At 39.4% G+C, this 20,328-nt stretch overlaps 1 protein-coding gene across 1 annotated transcript in view; it reads left to right on the top strand.

Annotated features, from left to right (window-relative positions):
* Window positions 1–20,328, top strand: part of PPM1H (protein phosphatase, Mg2+/Mn2+ dependent 1H) — a 130,033-nt gene that overhangs the window by 45,006 nt on the left and 64,699 nt on the right. The window contains exon 2 of the mRNA XM_058022256.1: window positions 11,875–12,043. Within this exon, the coding sequence (XP_057878239.1) occupies window positions 11,875–12,043 (169 nt within the window). The remainder of the gene's footprint in view (window positions 1–11,874; window positions 12,044–20,328) is intronic.

The raw sequence follows: 20,328 nt of genomic DNA on the forward strand, positions 1-20,328 counted from the left end.
TCAACACTCTGAGATTGCATTTCTTAATCATTGCATAGTAAATAAAATGTGTCCTAATCAAATAAGTTTATCCCTGTTTAAAATATACGTATGGGATATATATATATAAATGTGTGTGTGTGTGTATGCAAGTCTCCAAACCTTAAAGGAAGTATGGTGCTTTAACTGGTTCAGGAAATACTAATTTTGTACAGTAGGTGGTGTGATTGTATTTTGTGACTATTTGAGTCTTTGGAGTAAAGAATCTCCCTTTTCTCAAGTGAAGAATTACCCCTACCCTTGAAACACACACTCTGATGAGAAAAGATTGGTATTCTGAGCTGATTGATGGGTAAAGTGAAGGAAAATTATATTGATATCAGTTAAAAGTATGAGACAGCCTGTGCACTGCTTTGAAGATCATGCATCAGCTCTTTGGGGCTTTTCTTTTATTTTTTTTCCTGTGGCAGTTTAACAGCCATCACTTAATGCTGCTGGAGGTGTTTTGTCCTTGGCAAATGATTTGCAAATCCTTTACTGCCACTGGTTGATCATTTTGAATTGAGAGCAGATTATTGGTTGTTTCTCTATTGTCAGTGTTGGCCTCTAAGAGCTATCCAGCTTTCTGTGCCTACCTAAATATAAAAGTATGTAGGTGGTGCAGTAGGTATGTAGGTAGGTTTAATATCTAAATATAGCAATAATAAGTTTTCTTTTCAGTCACCAGAAGAAATTGGTGGATACATTTCTATGTGTGTGGAGCATGGACTGAGATAAGTCTATGTTGACATCCCTTTCAGTATTAATTTCTGACATCTCCCTCCTTCAGAAGAGGATAAATTCTTTCTCTGAACAAGTCTCTGAGCTTGGCTTCAGTTGTGGGTGGGACTTTTTCCCTGCTATGCTGGAGAATATGCAGCTCTCAGCCCCTTTCCGAGCTGCCAACTTTCTGTTCCACTGAAGTTACTTCTGGCTCCAGTCCCAGTATTTGTGGGGAACAATAGATCCTATTTTAGCCTATACAGATTTAATTGCTGTGAATAAGATTGACAATTATCTCCTTTTGAGTCTGAAAATCCCACCAGCTGTTTCAGATACATTTAAATAGTTACACCACGCTAAACTCACATATTGCATCAGTAGCTACAATGCCAATATGTCCTTTATTTTAAAAGTAATTTTTGCTGCATTTATTTCTGTTTCTTCTGCTTTGCTTTAAACCCTAATTGTCTGCCTTGGGTGGCATTATTAGTCATACCAAAGGACATACATATAAAAGATGCATTGTGAGTAAAATGCATTTCAAATAGCAAAAAAACTTATTGAAATACAAGTTGATGGCCTTCTTTGTTTTTGTGGGGGGTTTGCTTGGTTTTTTGTTTGTTTGGGGGGTTTTGTTTGTATGTTTGCTTTGCTCCCTCCACCCTCATAAGCTCAGGCATGTAAGTGGGAATCATCTGACTGCGTGCTGACAACCTGCTGTGTCAGTGTCTAGGCTCAGCTTTGTCACCCGCCAAGAGGAAGACACGTTTCATGCTATGTAAACAACTAAAATAGGTCAGATGAATCATGCCCCCAGATGTCTTCTTTCTCTTTAGCTAATCACCCAGACTTAATAAGCAGACTTAGCTGTCTGCACCGTAGACATCTGACTAGATCTCACCTCTGGGGACCACACTTGTCACAACAGTCGCGTGTGGGTGACTAGACACATGTAGACGCGTAAGAAGATTAAAAGTACTTGGCTTCTTGATGCAGAGCCAATGCCAAGGTGAAGGTGCTCTGGGCTCATCTTCTTGAAAGCAATGACAAACTTGAGTGGATTTTCCCAGGAAAGAGATGTATCAGTATTTGATGTTGACAGTCACATACTGCTGAACTGGGGTGCACCATCTCTTTCTCATTACTCGCTTCCAAGGCTCCTAAGATTCATAGCTTCATAGCTTTCTTTTTCGGAAATGTTAGTCAGGACTTCTCCTCCCTATTATCTGCTGTTTCTACCTTCATGTTGTCTCTTCAGTCTTGTTGTGGAAATATATTGATTTTGATTTTTTTAAAGAAATCATTTCATTACACAGGTGTCCCTGTGGGGTAGCACACTGGCATATGAAGGTGGAGATTACTTATATTGGGAAAGCCAAGAGAGGGGATACTCGAAGTTTGCCTTTCACCCTTTGCCTGAGACGTTGTCCATTGCTAATTTTGCAGGTTATTCAGTTGCTGAATTCTGTGGGTTTTCTTTTCAGTCTGAACACATTGTTTAATATTTATTTAGAATCTTGTCTAGGGGTGTATAAATTCAAACTTACAGTTTCACTCTTTGCCTTCATGCATATTTCACATTTGTGCAGCTTATAATTTCTGGAAGCTAGTTGTTCCTTGGTGTAGCAGGATGCAGGGACACTCTAATATTTATTATTTCCTGACACATATTTTTACAGATCTTAACACAATTTTAATTTCCCAGTGGTCTGAGAGACATGGAGAATTTTACATGGAAGTTGCCATAGTCAATTGGTTCTGGTGTTGACTTTGTTCTTGTTGAGACCTCTCTGGAACTGCACGTGCCTTTGATCACACTGTGCAAGATCTACCCCATCAGGGCTGCTTAAGTTTGTGCCAGGCTATGCCATCTCCTCTAGGCCTCTTTGGGCACAAGTGATTCTCCTTAGTTATAGAGCTTTCTAAAATATCCAATGTTGGCCCTGCTTATTGTGTTTGTGCAAAGTATTTGCCAGTCTGTAGGCTTCCCAGCGTGCTTGTTGCATGTACAAGTGAAACTTGGATTGAGGCTTTTTAGGGGCTTGTGCTATTGACTTTGGAAAGGATAAGGTTTCTAGTGGAGGCAGATTGCACAGCACAAGTAGGAGAAATGTGTGCTGGAGAAGCGTGACCTCCCAGACTTGACAGGGTGTCGGTGAGCTGTTCCTGCTCAGGGCCAGTTCCTGTGCACACATCAGGGAAGGCAGGCCTCCTGCTTTGTGCTTTGCTCCCTCTGCAGTCCCATATGGACAAGGTCCTGGACAACCTGTTCTAGGTGACCCTGCTGGAGCAGGGGTTTGGGCCAGATGACCTCCAGAGGGCACTTCCAAGCTCAGCTTTTCTGTGATTCTCTGATTTTGTACCTTCCAAACCTTCTTAACCTTGTTAAGCCTCCTCTGCTCCTGGGTGGGAACGCATCTCTTCATCCCACCCCCTGCAAGGACAGAAGGAGCCTTTGGGGAAAATTTACCCTGAGGCTGTGGCATACTATGTTAACAGGTGTTGTGCAGACCTCAGAGCTTCGGTAGCTTCCCTCTGGATAAAGGGAGCAGATGGGGCTGGAAAGGACAGCCTTGTCTCCAAACAGTGTGCATGTACACACACCCACACAGAACCAGGTACTCATTTGCTCACTGCTATTTGCCTCCTCTTGGGTAGAAATTCTGCATTTGGCTGTCATTCTTCTTTTACTGGCACTGATTTTAACAGGATTTCTATGTTGACTTTCACTCTGAATTAACATTGCACCTGGAAATTTTCATCTGTATGGCTGAACAACTGGGCAAATATATTAAGCACTTTGAATTATATTACATGAAAAATAAGTGTTTTCAATGACATACTATTTTACTGAATTTTGTATGAGTTGCATGAGAATCACCACAGGTTTTTCTTTAGATGTGTTCGTGTGTATGTATGTGTGTATAAAATATATGTTAAAGTACTGCAAAATTTTCTTAATCCTGTTTTGCTTTAATTACTGTGATTTTTTATACTTTAAATTTAGGAAAGCTAAGTTTGGAATTGATTGTTAGCCCCAAGAGGAATAAATGAATGATCACTACAAATGTTTTGATGAATCATGGTCTATCAAGATTAAGGGAGCTGTCATTTTTCTGTAGTCTTTTATTTCAGGCTCAGTATTGCTGACATTTCATTGGTTTGCATTTAGCTTCTATTTTAGCAGCTTTAAAGATGAGGTCTAGGGATGTAATTTTAGTAACAGAAGAAAAGACTGTGTTTTGAGGCACATTTCTATGGCAAAGAGTCACTGGAGTGTTTTTTGCACATGGCCCCTTCCTGCACATTTGCCAGCTAATGGTTCTCCCAGAAGAAAGGTGATGGATGTAAAACTCCAGCAGCAGGGTGTATTTTTTCTTTAATTATTAAAAATTACCAGCATATGAGTGGCTCTGAATGAATTTCCTACTTGTGATAATAAAGCTGTACATAATGTTTTCTCTCTTTCTTTTTCCTCCCCCTTGCCTTGCATATGTGTGCTTCCATACATATAAATTTCTATAATGACTTTTAAGAATAAATTAGCAGATTGTTTTCTTTCAGGCTGGGGGGGCTTCAAGTACCTGCTGCAGTAGAGGGATATTGTGAAAAAGGCATTAGTGTGTATCTGTGCAAATGTGTACCTTCTCTGTCACACTTGCAGAGATTATCTTGGGGCTAAATTCAGTTGACAGCTGTATAAAAGGGATTAGTACTGTCACCACTCATCTCTTGGGGTTAACTTTCACACATGCTAAATATGAGAGAATTTTTTTTAAAAGCTTGGACCAGTTTTGCATAAGCCATTTATCTTGATTTCTCTTAACCCTGAAGCTGAGACTGCAGTCTACAGCATCAGTCTGTAGACGTGGGATTTACTGCATTACTTTAAGCACATAATTTGCTTCACTGTAAGCATAAGGAGAACTTTTATTTGCATATAATTGGCATTTCTGTAAGGAAGAGAGTGTTTATTTTAAATGTGCTTTCAAAAGTGGAACTTTGGGAAGGAAACTGGGGAGGAGGAGGAAGTAGTCTTTTGTTTTCTTCATGCATCCTTGTCATGTGCATACCGTCATTTAAAAATCTAAAAGAAAATAAAACTATGAGGCCAATTCAAATTGAGCTTTTGGTTGGGGTTTGGTGTAGTAGTAATAGTAGTGCTTGTAGACATAGTAGAGCTTGTAGACAGAGTGAATATTTCTGAAACCCACATGCCCCTTGCTATAGCAAGTAAGGCTGCTTTTCCTTACCTTTTCATCATTTTAACTAGAATGATTTCTATATTTGTCACATAACTCTGTGGGGACGACTGAGCCTCAAATGCAGCCATTCTGTCAGACTGTGTCTCAGCTGTGGTGCCACCCTTATGGGGGATGTCATGGTCAAGGTTTTATTCAGCCTCACATGCAGAAGGTGGTGTACAGCTCATGGGAACCAACATGGAAGTGGCTGCTTTTCCTTTGCATTAAGGGGAAGGAATGGGAGAACTTTGGTTCTCATCTTGAATGTGAGCTCTAGGATAGATCCAAAGATGTTGCTTATCTAAAAGCAGCTCATAACCAGTATCCAATGTTGTGTTTCTTGGTGTGCAGCCAAAAATGAAGCACTGCTTATCAGTGAATTTCCAGGATCACCCCTAAAGGCTATGACAGTGAAATCACATGTGATAAAATGATTGTGAACAGAATAAAAAAGATGCTATCAGGGTGTGATTTCTTTAGATTGAACCAGGTGCCTCAACTTCAAGAGCTGTCAGTCCTAATGTGCAAAGTCATAGGCACTATTCACACATGGCTAATGAGACATGATAAAGGATATTCCTGTAGAAAGGGTCCATTTCTTTTCACTACTGTTTAGGGGTTTCTTAATGCTTTCTGCTTCAATTTGAAGCTGTAAACTTATCACACCAGCCAAAGCTGGTAAGCATTAACAACATAATAATGATATAATGTAGTAACATAATGAGGCAACATAATGTTATAACATAGTAGCATAAGGTAAGCTTTATCTGCAGCAAAGATCTAGAAAAATCGAATAATGCATAAAAATCTCAGAGTTTTTGTGCAAATATGGTTATCTGGAGGCTGACTTCACCAGATTGGATGTGCTTTATTCATAGAAGAAGCATAACTTTTAGAACTTTCAAGGCAACTTCCTCCTGAATATCATGGAAATAAGTTCAGGCCCATTTTCCCCAGATTAGCAGGATTTGAGAACTTAACTGTTGGAGAGAAAAAGAAAAAGGTCCAAGTGCATTAGTGGGAACTGGACTAGAAGGACACTGGTCAACACAAAGTTGTTTATTCCCATTGTCTTCTGGGTCTCTTGCTTATATTTCAGCAAGTGTTCCACAGCCAGGAAAAGCTGCTTTAAATATAATATGGATAATGACCAGTCTGACCTGGCATTCTTTTCAATTTCACTGTCCTTTGTGGGAAATAAGTGATGGTTCTCTTACAGTGTCAAATTAATTAATTAAGAGGTTTTGCAATCTCTTCTTACCCCATTCTGGTAGCTAGTACAGAAGGAGTGAGGAAGAAGAATTTGGCAAATAGTATTGCCAGCTGTGGCTGAGACTGCTCAGCTCTGAAGTGAGATCATGCTTAACCACCTTTGTATCCCACTGGTTTGGCTCAGAATCTGCTTGGGGCTCCCTTGGTTTTCTTCTGCAATACCTGTATGCTAATTATCAAAAAGAGCTGCCTCCCCCTGTGTAGTGGTCATAGAGCTTGCACATTCCTGCAGTGACCTACAGCTGTTTTGTTCCTTGTAGTCACTTAGTATTTAATCTTTTTTTTGGAAAGGATAGTTGGATGGTGTGCTGCATTGTAGCATTTTGGGAAGTCCATACAAATAACATCAGAGTGGACTTCCCTTCCAAGATGTCCTTGACTTCAGCCCAAAGACAAGCTGTGTTACCAAGTTATGGTCATTACACTGAACTTGTGGTAAATTTCCATAAATGCTATTCTGCTTTTATACTTTGCCTATTTTAATCCCATCTGTAGTTCTTATTAGCTTGATGGGTGTCATGGCTTCTAGCTGGGCCTCAAAGTGAGCTTGGTCTAGTGTATACTAGTGTAATTGCTGGTAGGAGAAACCATATTTTCACAGCACATCATTGCAAGATTTCATGGCTAAATATTCACTTCTTCTTTGGTTAATAAAATGAAAGTTTTATTTAGCCCCATGGATTTAGAGATCTGATTCAGGTCTGGCTTCAGTTTCTGCCTGCAGTGGACAATGCTAGTAAGTGCTTTGGTTTTGATGTGCACAGTGTGACAGCTACAGTAATGAATGAATGGAACTGTTTAGGCTGCTTGAAAAGCTGCCTTTCATCTGAGGGAGGAGGTGAACAGCTAGAAGGAAATCTCTTTCAAGTTGATTCCCAGTGCAGAAATAAATCTCATGTGGGTGAAAGGGAGGAAACAGACACCTACCTGGAAATCTAAGACTGTAAGTGAGATGTCACAGAAAAAAGCAGCAGCATCCACTCATATGCTTATCCATTAAGGGGGAAAAAAAAAGAAAGGTGGGAGGGGGAAGTAAAGCCAGCAATACTTTTATGAAAGTTGTATTTTTATATCTTTAATCATTACTCTAAGACTGTTAAAATTATAACACACAACTGTTAAGAATGTATTGTCTGTTGTCTGTATGTATGGTATTCATTCATCTGGGTTACTTCTGTGTTATTAGGTGGGTTGGATGCAAGCTGGTGTCGTGCAGCTGTGGAGTGGTGTGTGTGTGCCACAGCTGGAAAGAGGAGAGGCTGGCTGTAGCTCCTGTGGGGGGGAGAGAAGGGCTTTGTGCTTCCTGCTCAATTGATTCATTCAGAGTCAAAACAAATACAGGTGTCCACTGCTAGTTTGAAACCCCAGAGGAGGGTAGAATTTAAAATTGCAGTGTACAACAAGCTGCCTATGGATATATCCTTTTATTTCTAGCTCTCAATGTTCCTTCACTGCAGCTCATAGACTGTTTGAAGCTTTTGTTGTGGGCTATATTTTGCTCCAAGTGGGTAAGGCAACTGCATTAGGGATTTTTTATTTTTTTTGCGGGTAAAACTTTACTGTTACAGCACAGCAAACTTTACTGTTACAGCACAGCTTAGAATTTTGACTGATCACAATTTAATATAACATCAAAGAGCATGTTATAGAAGGGAATAAAACACCCAAAGAGTATATACTGGTATTGATGCAAAAAAAAAAAAATTAAAAAATAGAGGGATGAATAGAAATGCTTCATAAGACTGAAGCTTTTATTTCTAGTTTGTGTTTGCTTTATTTTTAGTTTGTGTTTGCTTGTGGTTTGGTTTGGATTGTTTTGGGGTTTTTTTTTTTTTGAAACTATCAAAGGCTGGTTTGGATGTGTTTAGCAGGCCTGTTTTGGTTCTCTTAAGATAAACTTCAGATTTTGCAGTGATCATGGCACAGAACTTTGAGCTCTGCTTGCTGAGAGAAGAATGGAAGCACAGTGTGACTTGCATTTCCATCCAGTCAGATAGACATTGTCTATCTGTCATACAGCGAATTCTGTAAAAGCCGGGGCTGCTCATCTAGATACATTATTTGTTTGAATGTTGCAAAAGTTTGGATAGGAGATACATGGGTATTGGGGGAGAGGAGGGAAAGAATGGAAAGTAGTTGATCATCAATAATAAGAGTCTTGAGAAATTTGGAGAGAGAACAAAAAGAGGAATTCACTTGAAAATGTGTGTTTAAGTAAGCTAGAAAATTATATAGGACTCACTTTTCTTTTAATTAATTTTTAACTATTTTTTCTGCATTATTATTAGTATTAATGATGAAATTGAAATTATTGGATCTGTTTCATCTCATTTTGTTTACTTTACTGGTGGAAAACTTATAGTTTGAGTTAGACAGAAAAAAATACACAGGGGCAATCTTTGGAAGTTGAGGTACTTCATCAGTGGAAGGAGGGGCAGATTTTCCATAAAAAATTTCAGAGGTCTAATTAAGAGTCACCTTTTGGTGATATGAATATCTTGTTAGTTCTGCTTTGTTATTTGTATAAGCAGCTTAGATGTGATTTTTGCTCTGATAAGTTGCAGTGTGGGAGAGCAGGGAGGAAAGACAACAGTGAAATCAGCATTGGAAAGCTGGTTGAAAGAATCGCCTGGAGGAGGGATTTAGGAAACTGCAGAAAGAAAAGGATTTCAGAAGTCAGCAAAGACAGAGCTGTTTGAAGTTAAGTCGAAGCTGTTTGAAGCTGAGTAGATGTTACCAGCTTCTGTGCTTGGCATCAGGCACCAGCACATAGCTCAAGATTTGAAATTAAAAATTACAGGGCTTCACTGCAGCAGTTTTCCAGGATTTGCCTGTGAGGTGGGATGTGAGAGTAGAAGAGTGCCTGTGTCAGGAGTGGAGCAGCTTTTTGTATCTAGACCCTGTGTTACCTGGGAGGATCCATAAGCACCATTTTGACATTATGTTAAATTCAGGTATTCACAAGGAATAAAATACACTTAATCCTCTGATGAAGAAAGAAAAAGTGGAATTCTGGGAGATATAATTGATTTCATGGATTAAATTTATTGTTCAGAGCCCATTCCTCCATCCTCAATACACTGACACCACAAATCCCATGTCTACTCAGTATTCAGTCTTGCCAGGTTCCTTTTGATGATATCCTTTTCTAGCAAGGTGCTTGGTACACAATTTTAATTCCAGGTGTTTTGTGATAGCTGATTGCCAAGCCAATCTCTTGAGTCACTTTGTTCTCATGGTCTTTCTAATGTATTCAGTGCATTGAAAAATTTTCTTTGTAAGAGCCTTAAAAATGATAATATTGTGCATAACTTGACATGTCATTAAGCATCAGAACATCTTCCACCATAGTCTTAAAGTCCAGCATTAAGCTCAGAAACCTGGGCAGCTCCAAGAGTTCAATGACTTTCATAGGGAACAATGAACGGTAGGTAACTTTTGTCTCTTACTTGTCTTCTGCTTCTTTTTTAAAATGGAATTGAAAACAGCAGCATCAGTAAGGAGACTGGTCAGATAAACTAAGCATTGATTAGTTCCTGATGTGGTAAAACTACACTTTCTCTGCTTGTGCAGTATTTTAGTCATGTTTGTAGCATTTCAAACTGAACAGGTCTTGATCAGCTGATTTAAATGCATTGGGATTATGATTTTGTCATGTGTGTTGTATGTTTTGTCCTCCCCCCCAAACACTTTTCCCCCATTTTTGAATATATGCTTCTACTTTTCCGAATGTCAAGAAAATAAGAATTTTCAGACTGGAAGCTTATTGCATCTATATTTGATCTGCAATTGCCAAAGGTTAAGCACTACAGGGGATGAGTGGTTAAACTGCTCACAAGTGCCTTGCAGCTAATTGCTCCTTCATCTCTGCTCTCTATGTGTTTTGCAAAATAATTTTATCCACAATTAGTGTTTATTTACAAGACATGCAAACAAATGGTGGTACTGTGCATACAGATAGTCTGCAGAGTGTAGCATTTAGCACTGTAAGGAAACTTCCCATTTCTGAAAACAGAAAACAGTTAACTGCAGTGAACCTACATTTTCTTTTTTAAAAAGATGTGTTTTTCTTTTCAGAGGCAGGAATACTCATTTGTGTGTCACAGCATCATACTGCTCCTTGAAAGTGAAAAAAATATATTACCTTTAAGCCAGGCTGATACAGACCTGACATTTCAGCAAGAGCGAGCAAGCTGGGGTTCCCTGCAAGCCTTCCTTTGGTTTTTGTTTTCTTTTCATTTCAACAACTTTTAGCAAGTATTTTCCTATTGTGTAAAGTTTTACCATAATGAAAATTACGGTAAATTACTTCTTAGAGATCAAGAAGTCAGGAATGTCTTGAACTTGCCATCAGGGTCATGATATGCCTTCAAGCTGTTTTTGTTTCTGGGGAGACAGCAGTTATTTCTAAAGACATGGTGTACCTGATGTGAAACTCGGTGCTTATCCAGCAGTGGAAATACTGTCTCTGAGTATGTCTTACTGACCCCAACCTTGCAGTGGGTGGATAGTGTTTGTGGGAGAAGATGTGCTTCCATCAAAGTCACAGTGTCTTTGCTTGGTTGGAACAAGAGTTGTCCTGTCTTGCATGGGTTTTCCCTGTGTGAACCCAGGACTCTCAACCGATGCAAAATTGGTCAATTTGTGATGAGATTCTCCTGTAGAAAGTGGAAAATGTGTTTGGGCTTGACTGTTCTGAGATTGCTGATAGTAACCCCACAGTATTTTGGATAACACAAACTTCTGATTAAGGTTATAAAAACTTGGTAGAATAGCTTTATTCTATATAGTTTATTTCAGCCGCATCACTGATCAAAGGAAGGAAGCTGTGGTACAAGTCTCAGGATATCTTTGGCTGTTAAAAGCTTGTACTGAGCTCTTAGTGCTGGGTTTTGTGTGCCTGCAGCTCTTAGTGCAAATCATCTGTTTTCTACAGGGCTGGTGGGACAGATGGTTTGAGGTAGGCTTCTAGGGGCAGGGGGTTATGTTGTGCAGTACCAGCGGGATGTGTTTAGTATGCATCACTGTATCACTGTGGTACAAGCAAGCTTGACTTGCCTGTCGGAGACAAAGCCTTTCCCTTGTATTTCTGTCACAGCATTTCTAATACATGCTGTTTGAACAGACTGCCTTTAGCAGTAACAGCTTTGTAGATTTATAGCAGGTATTTTGTTTGTGCAAAGACTTGGTACCTGACAGAATGCACACACTTAGCCAGCAGATTCATTATTTACAGCAGAGATGCTGACAGGTAGAAAAGGAAATGGGGGTCTCATGTTTCAACTGGGAGGCATATGTGTTACCAACTTCATCCATAGTCTCTTTTTAAAAGAAATGTGGTATGCCTAGGGGTGAAATATGCTTATGGCACCATTGGTTCTTATTCACATAGTTCTGCAGAAGATGCTCGTTGTGTCATGTGTATGTGTACAGAAATAAAAGGTATGCCTGTGTGTATGGTTGTATCTCTGGAAGGCAGTCAGGTGTTTTAATTCTGTCAGTAATTGCAGAGTCAGTGCTGGACTCTGGTTCCATACCTCTCAAGTCACATTGCAAGATACAGATGGGGCCTTCTGTGCTTTGCTAATCTGGTCACTGTTTTCTTTTTTTTGTTTAGGGTAATAAATGCAGGGAAGAGCACGCACAATGAGGATCAAGCCAGCTGTGAAGTCCTCTTTGTCAAGAAGAAAGCTGGAGGCAGTAATTCTACACCAAACAAGAACTCTTCAACAAAACGGAGGTCATCTCTGCCCAATGGAGAAGGTCTCCAGCTGAAAGACAATTCAGTAAGCAAACTTCTGTATCTTGTCAGTAGAGACATACAAAATAATATAAAAGGGTGTAAGAATCTGGCATTGAAAGGTGCTTTCTGAATATTTAATATATTTTCAGTTACCTCTTACTGATTATCTCTACCTAAATGCAGAACATTTCACTATATTTTTCTTAGCTCCACTACTTAACTTTTTGTCTTGAAAAATGCTCCTTGCATCTAAGATATTTTAGTTTAAAGATGGGCAAGGAGATGCTCCCAGGTTTTTGTTTTTGTTTCATTTCTGAAATATAATGTTGAGAAATTTGAAGATGAGGAAAAGGGCTGGAGCACATCTTCTATGAAGACAGGCTGTGAGTTGGAGTTGGGGCTGTTTGGCCTGAAGAAGGGAGGCCTCCAGAGAGTCCCTAGACTGGCCATCCAGGACCTAAAGGGAATTGGAGAGGGGCTTTCACAAGGACCTGTAGTGACAGGAGAAGGAGTAAGGACTTCAAACTAATAGAGGGTTTAGATTATATACTATATATATTAGGCAGAAATTTTTCACTGTGGGGATAGTGAGGCACTGGAACAGGTTGCCCAGAGACATTTGGCCAGGTTGGATAAGACTTTGAGCATTCTGGTCTAGTGGAAGGTGTTCCTGCCCATGGCAGAGGGGTTGGAACCAGATCATCTTTCATCCTAAACCATTCTATGTTTCTGTAATTTACACAGATGCCCATGGTGCCACAAAAACACAGGTCAACCTCCATCTGCTCTTTCTAAGTTTCTGTGCTGTTGTGTAGGCACATTTGTGCTACATGGAGCTCTTTGGACACTGCACTGGCAGCTTTTTCCACTGTGCTTACACAGGGGTCAGATAAAGAACTGTATGAACCATAAGGGCTGTTAAAATGTGTCTTATATCTAAGCCATTAAACCACATCTTCAGTAAATGTTGGAAAGATACTGCATTCTCTAATTTAATCAACTACTAAAGCAGGATACTCTTCTAGTTTATGCAGGTAGGGTAAGGTCATCCAGCACATAGAATTCAGTGATTTTTGCAGACTACAGCTTCCCTCATTTGTGTGAAGTGTGGTGTAGGTCATACACTTGTCTACTGGCAATTGTCTGCTATTTTTCATCTGTCTTGTTTCCTGACTGGCTAATTACTTCACCTGCTCTTTAAGCATGAGCTCAGCCTCCAGCAGTGATTGATAGTGTGTGTTCAATTCCAACATTTCACCATGTAATACTAAATGGCCTGTATGAATGTTTTAGTCAGACAATGTAGATAGGCTGTATTCCTGCTGCTGGAGAACACAGGTTGTCCCTAAGTGATAAGTAGTTTTTCAATGGACTGTAAGTAGCTTTTTTTTTTTTTTTTTTTTTTTGGCAGTTTGGAGTTTAGTTTTTTTTGTTTTGATTTTGCGGCTTGGTTCGTTTATATGTTTAGGGTTTTTTTGTTAGTTGGTGTGTGTGTGTGTCTATTTTAAATCAGGTGGTGATTAGCAGTCTGCTTTAGTCACTCTCTCAGAATTCCACGGCTTGGTACACCTGATGGCTGCAGGGTTCATTGGGGTCCTGAGAAACAAGCATTCCTCTTGTACTGTGTCCCTCCCAACCTCTTGCTCCTCCAGTTCTGTTTCATACTTCATTATTGCTGCAACATTTTCAAACTGACAGATCCTGAGGGTTTGCAAATTGCCCCGTTCTTTCCTCTTTTAAAAATCTTTCTTTAAATAAGTGTTTCAATTCCTGTGTGCTGATATTCCTCATTGTATTCAGACAGTCATGATTTCTTTTTTCAAGTACATTTTTTGCAAACTCCTGGATAAAGAATTGTGCCCAGAACTTGCTGGGACTTGGAGTTCTACATACAGTCATGCGAAGCAAAACAGAATTTGTTTTAATTAGCTGTGTGTTTAAAAGTCTTTCCTAGAAAGTCCATGCGACTGCCTGCTGTTGGTTTAGGAAGGTGCTTGGTTTCAGGAGTGTATTTAACTTTTGTATGCATTAATTATGTTTAATGAAGCAAGCATTTTGCCCCAGTACTTGTTTGTGTATAGAAATAACAAGAAGACAGTGTCCTTGGTCCAGGTGGTGGGTTTGTTTGACACTAAGGGTATCACTGTGCCATGCACACAGGCACACTGCAGAGACCCCTGTGTGCACACCAGCCTGGCTACACACATCTTGATACTGTGCAGAGATACGAGGTTTGGTCTCATACCACATTAAAGTTCCAGACCCACCATGTGAGATGCATGGTCAGGGGCCTCTGCACCTGGGATGTGGGTGAATGTAACTGTGCTGAGTTTGCCTGGTTTTGCATATTTTAGGGGCTTGCATGGGACATAAAAATGTTCATAGCATTGTTTCACAAAGCTTGACTAACTTCAGTATCAAAACTTCTCAAGAGCAAAAGCCATGACAAATCACCTTCTTCAGAAGGAACTTTTTTTCCAGACATTACATAGTTAACAAGATTACATTAAAGATACAGGGTTCTAAAATAGTTTTGTTATTGGAAAGGCATCTTAACTAACCTTGTTGTTATCCATTGTTACAGTTGATGTACTGTTGTGGCAATGTAATGGTAGGGTCAATAAACTTTGTTTTTAAAAGCTGTTCTTTTTATCCATTTGATATTTCATGATGTTGGTAAATATCTCCTCAGTAAATATCTACTTACACAGAGTTTATGAGAAGTATCTTATGGAATGTTCTGATTTTTCTTTCTCTTTTCACTATTTCCTAGTTCAAGTCTGTATCTTTCATCTTGATTTTGGAAGAAAAAGCCACTCCCTTTCAAGTTTCTTGAGAGAAACACTTTTATTTCAAATCTTCTGTTCTTGATTCTATTTCTGACATATTTTAACAAGATGGGAACATAACATCTAAATTCAGGAGCCAGCTGATCTATATAATAGGTTGTACTGTTTTCTAGTTACTTCTTATCTTATTATTTATATGTTCTCTTCTTATCTACGGATTCACTTCTGTTTTCTACATGGCACTGATATAGGTGCTGTCACACTCATTATTTAGTTGTGGAAAACCTATTCTACCATGTCATTAGACCACAGCTTATGTATTTAAATTTGTAATATATTTTCCCAAAAGAGGCAGCATATTCCTGGAGAAAGTTTTCTACTAGAGGGCAGTCTTACACTAGCACACGGTAGGATTTTTTCCTTGCTACATCTTTTGTTGGTTGAATATATCTAAAAACAGGGAGGAAAAAAGCACATTGCTATGTTGTGTCTTTTTTCCTTATATATTTTTTTATACTGTGAGGTATAATACCCCTCACGTAGCACTGTTGGCAAACGTTTTTTAAGGAGTAAATGAGGTTGATGTTAAATGTGATAACCGTACAACTTAATTTGTATGAATAAGATGTAGAAATATTGGCTTTAAACACTACAGTGAATGACAGAATATCATCCCAGGAAATATTTATTAAGAAAGCCAGAGACTAAGTAGTGTAAATGCCTCATGAGGAAATCCCACTGTAACACACCATCTGAAATTCTCTCTATGTCGTAAAGCACCTTGCAGAAATACTGACAGAAAAAGGAATGAGGGAAGGAGTTCATTGAAAGGATTTTTTTTAAAGTGTTGAGCACAAGAGAAATAGGCACTGAAATGTAAACTTTATGTAACAGTGTCCTTTTCATCATCCTCAGATTTTTATTTTCCACAGACTGTCTGAGAATGGCACATGCCATTTTTGTTTTCTCCTGCATTTTGGGAAGTTTGTGAAACATCAGCTACATCTGTGTGATTGTTCTTTAATGCCCTGTACTTTGGCAAAGCAGCATAAGGGAGTTGGAGATCCATGTGTTGTCTACAAAACTTGAATGCCACTACCATGGTCTTGACTCTCCACACAGATTTCCAAGCGTGGAAAGGAGGAGGTAGGCCAGAAATGCAGAAATGGAGAAGTAAACATTTCTTTTACCCAAACACACAAACAAATTCTGGGAAGTCTATTAAATAGCATAAACATGGTTTTCTTGAAAGGGTGAGTAATAAAATGAGCAGAGCAGTGAAAGGAAAGACTCTTTAAATTCAACCCTAAGTTAATTCTCTCCCCTTCCCCCCATGCCACTCCATTGCTGCTTGATTAATTGTATCTCCTATCTGTCCCCATTCAAGAACATTCCTGTTAAATTGCACATCTTTTTCATTTGTACTATTTTTAAATGCCTTTAACTACAGAGTACCTTCATGATGATTGCTGAAAACCATCAGCAAGCGAAGTGGAAATCATGTGCCAGGATATTGTCATAGTGATAATCAGGCTGCAGGACTTAATGTGATGCATTATTAATTGTCACTGTAATGTGAGGATACATAATTACTAATTCTGTAGTCTTCTTTGCCACAAGTCTGGGATATTGTATGTTTTGTGTAGCATAAGGTTGGTAGCCTACCACCGGCCCCTGAACATATTGGTAACATGAGGAGGCTTTGCTCTGAGGATTGGAATGGCAATTGCTGGCCCAGTTCAGATTTTATGAGAACTCAAGTTGCTCTCTTAAGTGCTTTGTGACTGTAGTTCATATCTGGAATAATAATAGTCAGGGTAGGTTGTAGTTTCCAGAATAAATCTTTAGTGGCAACATGATTTATTTGCCTGTTTGGAATTAGCTCCATAACAACAATCTGAAGATTTGCAATGTAAGACTGCTGTCTAGTTTACCTGAAAAGCATGTCCCAAAATGATCACTAGCTATTGCTAAGGATTTTTCCTTTTTTTTTTTTTTCCCTTCATATCATTGAGCTCAATTATGTATGTATATATATGCAGTTTCTCTCATGATTTCTCATCCATTGCTTGACCCAAAATTTTGCATGTCTTAATTATCTTTTACAATTGCAAAACCCAGGAGACTGCTGAACCTTCCTGAAAGCTAGGTCAGCAGTTGAGGAGCCTGAAGCTTATTAAATTTCCTAGTACATTCTGTACTAGGAAATTAATTGTGAGGTTGGTGCAGTGAAGGATTTGTTTTCTCTTCTTGTTTCTGGTAGTTATTCAGCCTGTTTGTTAGGTCAGGATCTTTTGAATGAAAATCTAAAATACATCACTGTGGTGACTGACTACACTCTTATTTGAGGATTCTGTCCAGATAAAAGAAGAAATGAAGACTGGTGTTTGAAACAGACTACTTCTGATAGAATACTGCCAGTGCTAGTAAAAAAAGATGTCTTGTTCTCTGAGTTTGCAGAATGTCAGTTCTTTTTGGGAAGAATTTCAAGCTCCCACATGTAAAAGAGAGCAAAGAGCAATGCATATGCACACCAAAACAGGTAATTGCTTGGTGGCTGCAGAGGTCAGCTCAGCTGTGTGAGGGAAAGCAAGGACCTTTCTGTGCATTTTGCCTCATCTGCATGCCCTGACTACTGGCCCTTGTTTGTTCACTGAGTCACTGCCTTAATTGCATCATATTTTTAATTCTTATTGAATTGGTGTGGTTTTGGGAATTAATTTCTTTCAAATAGAGGAGCTGTTTTTATTCTCAGGGTGGGGGGAAAGAGTTTGTTTTTCTTCCTTTTTTAGACAGCTAACATATTATCTGTGGTTTTCCTCTTTGCTAGTTCAAAAGTAAATGAAGCTTTGTAGGAATACACAGCAGTTTTTCAAGACTAATATTTAGGTTACAGTAATGCCTGCAGATCCCAGCTGAAGTTAAGGCCCTAGAGCATCTGACACAGAATGTCTGTATGAGAGCAGCATTGTGGTTGTCATCTCCCCCGAGTGCTCAGAATACAGACTTTGCAGTTATCTAGGGTGCTTCTGCTGTTGCTAGGGAGAAATAAATCTACTTTGGAATGAAATGAGCATAGTCTAAAAATGTAGGGGTTTTTCTGCCTGCCCAACAAAAGGGCAATTTAGAGAACTGTCTTGGAGGTGTGCAAGACAGTGTGTAGATGTCTGAGCTTAGCTGAACTGGTAGCAACGTCCTCTTTGTTCAAGAATTGCTACTCCAAAAAGGACAAGATCAGTGGACCACCATAACTGATGTGGACGTGACAGGGTGACGTGTCAGTGAAAGTCTGAGATACAGCTCAAGTCCGTGTGAACTTCTCTGCCCAATGTTGTGCTGCCCATTGGCTTAGAGGAAATGAATGGTAACATTTCATTTTCCCTTTTTGTCAGGGGCTATTTTCATCTGTTTTACAGCATCCCATTCTCATCTTTAACCCCCAAACTCACATGAGGCTTGATCAGTGTAGGACATATCCAGAGTTGAGATCTTAGTAATGAGAATAAATTCTTTTAATAACTGTTGTCTTTATCTTCTGAAAAGCTGTAATACAGACTTTGCTGGGGGGTTTGCTTTGGAGAACTCATGAAAATTGAGTGCAGATCAAACTTGTTCTTAATTGTAAGTTTCTGTTCCAGTTTGGAGGCATGGGGAGAATAATGACAAAATATTTGCTTCCTTTTGGTGGAAAATAAAATATTTCAATCTCAATCAGAGTTGATATGCCTTGGAGATTCCCCCCCCTACAAAGAGGGCACATTTCCAAAGGAATAGCACCTTTAAAGGACATGAGGACAAAAACTGTGGAAGCATTATCCATGGTGCATCATAACATGCATTTTGGCCAGGGAGACAAACTCTTAGGAGAAGAATGGGAGCAGAAGTGGTTTGATATACAAATCCCAGGAGGCGCAATGTAGTTATTTTGAATAAATGGTTTCAGTTTTCAGCTGAAATACTTTCACTTTGGAAAATTTGTTTCTGTTGGCAAAATACTTTGCATTTTACATTAATAGCAATCTATTTTTACAAGCAAGTTTAAAATTGCTAATCCTGTTAGCCATTAAAAATGACATAGAATTTTAAAGCAAATTGTTGTGAACTTGGATGGATTCTGAGCCCAGAGCAAGGTAGTACAACTGCCAGTGCTGCCTTCAGGTGGGAAGTTTCACAACTGTTTTTTTGATGAATTTGCCAGGCTGGGTAAGTGTGGGGGGAGAGGGGAGTGGTGTCTGGCTAAGAAACCATGTTCAGAAATGTGGACATATGTTGGTTTTTCCACCATTCTAGCATGTATCCTCTGTTATCCTTACTGTGGTAAGTAAACAGTACTTGAGGACAATACCCCCTTATGACAGCATTTCAGTAATGAAGAGTGCATGAGGGACTGATGAATTCCTCCTCTTGGAGGAGCTCTCTGCTGTGTAGATGACTATGATCTTGATGCTTTGGTTAAGAATATATTTGAACTTTACCTCATCAGCAATACTGTATGGAAAAAAAAACCACCTCGACTTTAATGTGATTTTTCTTATCATGGCACCTTAGTGGAGTGGCTGAAACAGCAGAAAGTAAATGGAGCTGCAGTTCACAGCCCTGTCCATAAATTTGAAATAGGCAGTGCTTTGGACAGGAGGAGCTGGGCTGCAGGTGCTGATCTGTAGTGTAAGGGAGCAGTGTTCAGATGAACAAAAGAAGTCACCTCTCTCATCCTAAATTACAGCACATGTAATTTTGAGGTTCTTTGATTACAATGAGATCTAGGTTATGCTTTCTTATTACAAGGTATTTTACAACAGTATAGCCTCATTGCTGTCCCTTGCAAAATTGTTTCTTTCTAAATCTGTATTAGTCCACCCACATCCGACTTGCAAGGCAGCCCCACTACCAGCTGTTTCTGCATAGCTGGGAGAAGGTGCAGGATTAAAATAAATGGAGGGGAAAGAAAGTCAGGAAAGACTTTCCCCATGCTGCTGCCAAATATGCTGTCATGCAAAGGTGGGTATCATTTAAGGCAATCTTAAATGATTACCTAAGGATTGGTAGGTGAATTTCTCTCCACACAAAAAGTTGAGTTTATCAAGAGTATGGCTCCTTGGTATTTTCCAGCCATTTTGGAGCTTGTGATGCCCAAGGCTACTCTGCCTCCTGCCCTGGGTTAATGCCCTAAGTGATAGGGTACTCCACCATTTCCAGTACTATATAGGAAACTTTTTAGAGGACTGTGAAGAACCAGCCAGTGAACATAGAGGCTAGATCAGATGAAGTGCAGCTGATCCCACTTGGGTCTGTCATTCTCGAGGACCCCTGTGCTGGTGCTGTTTCCTGGGCTGGCACAGGCAGGAAAAGCCTGAGTTGTCCCACCTGCCAGCATGGATGGACCTTATCTACCAGCTGTGGAAGTGGAGTTCACATTTGTTGATGGACATCAAACTGAGGTCCTTTGTTTCATGCCTAGCAAGTATCAGGTGCTATCTTGTGTAGAATTTTGATCTTTCATAGTGGCAGGTCTAGCATATATACAAATGCTGTTCTTCTG

The sequence above is a fragment of the Melospiza georgiana genome, chromosome 4, assembly GCF_028018845.1.
Source record: "Melospiza georgiana isolate bMelGeo1 chromosome 4, bMelGeo1.pri, whole genome shotgun sequence".
NCBI lineage: Eukaryota > Metazoa > Chordata > Aves > Passeriformes > Passerellidae > Melospiza > Melospiza georgiana.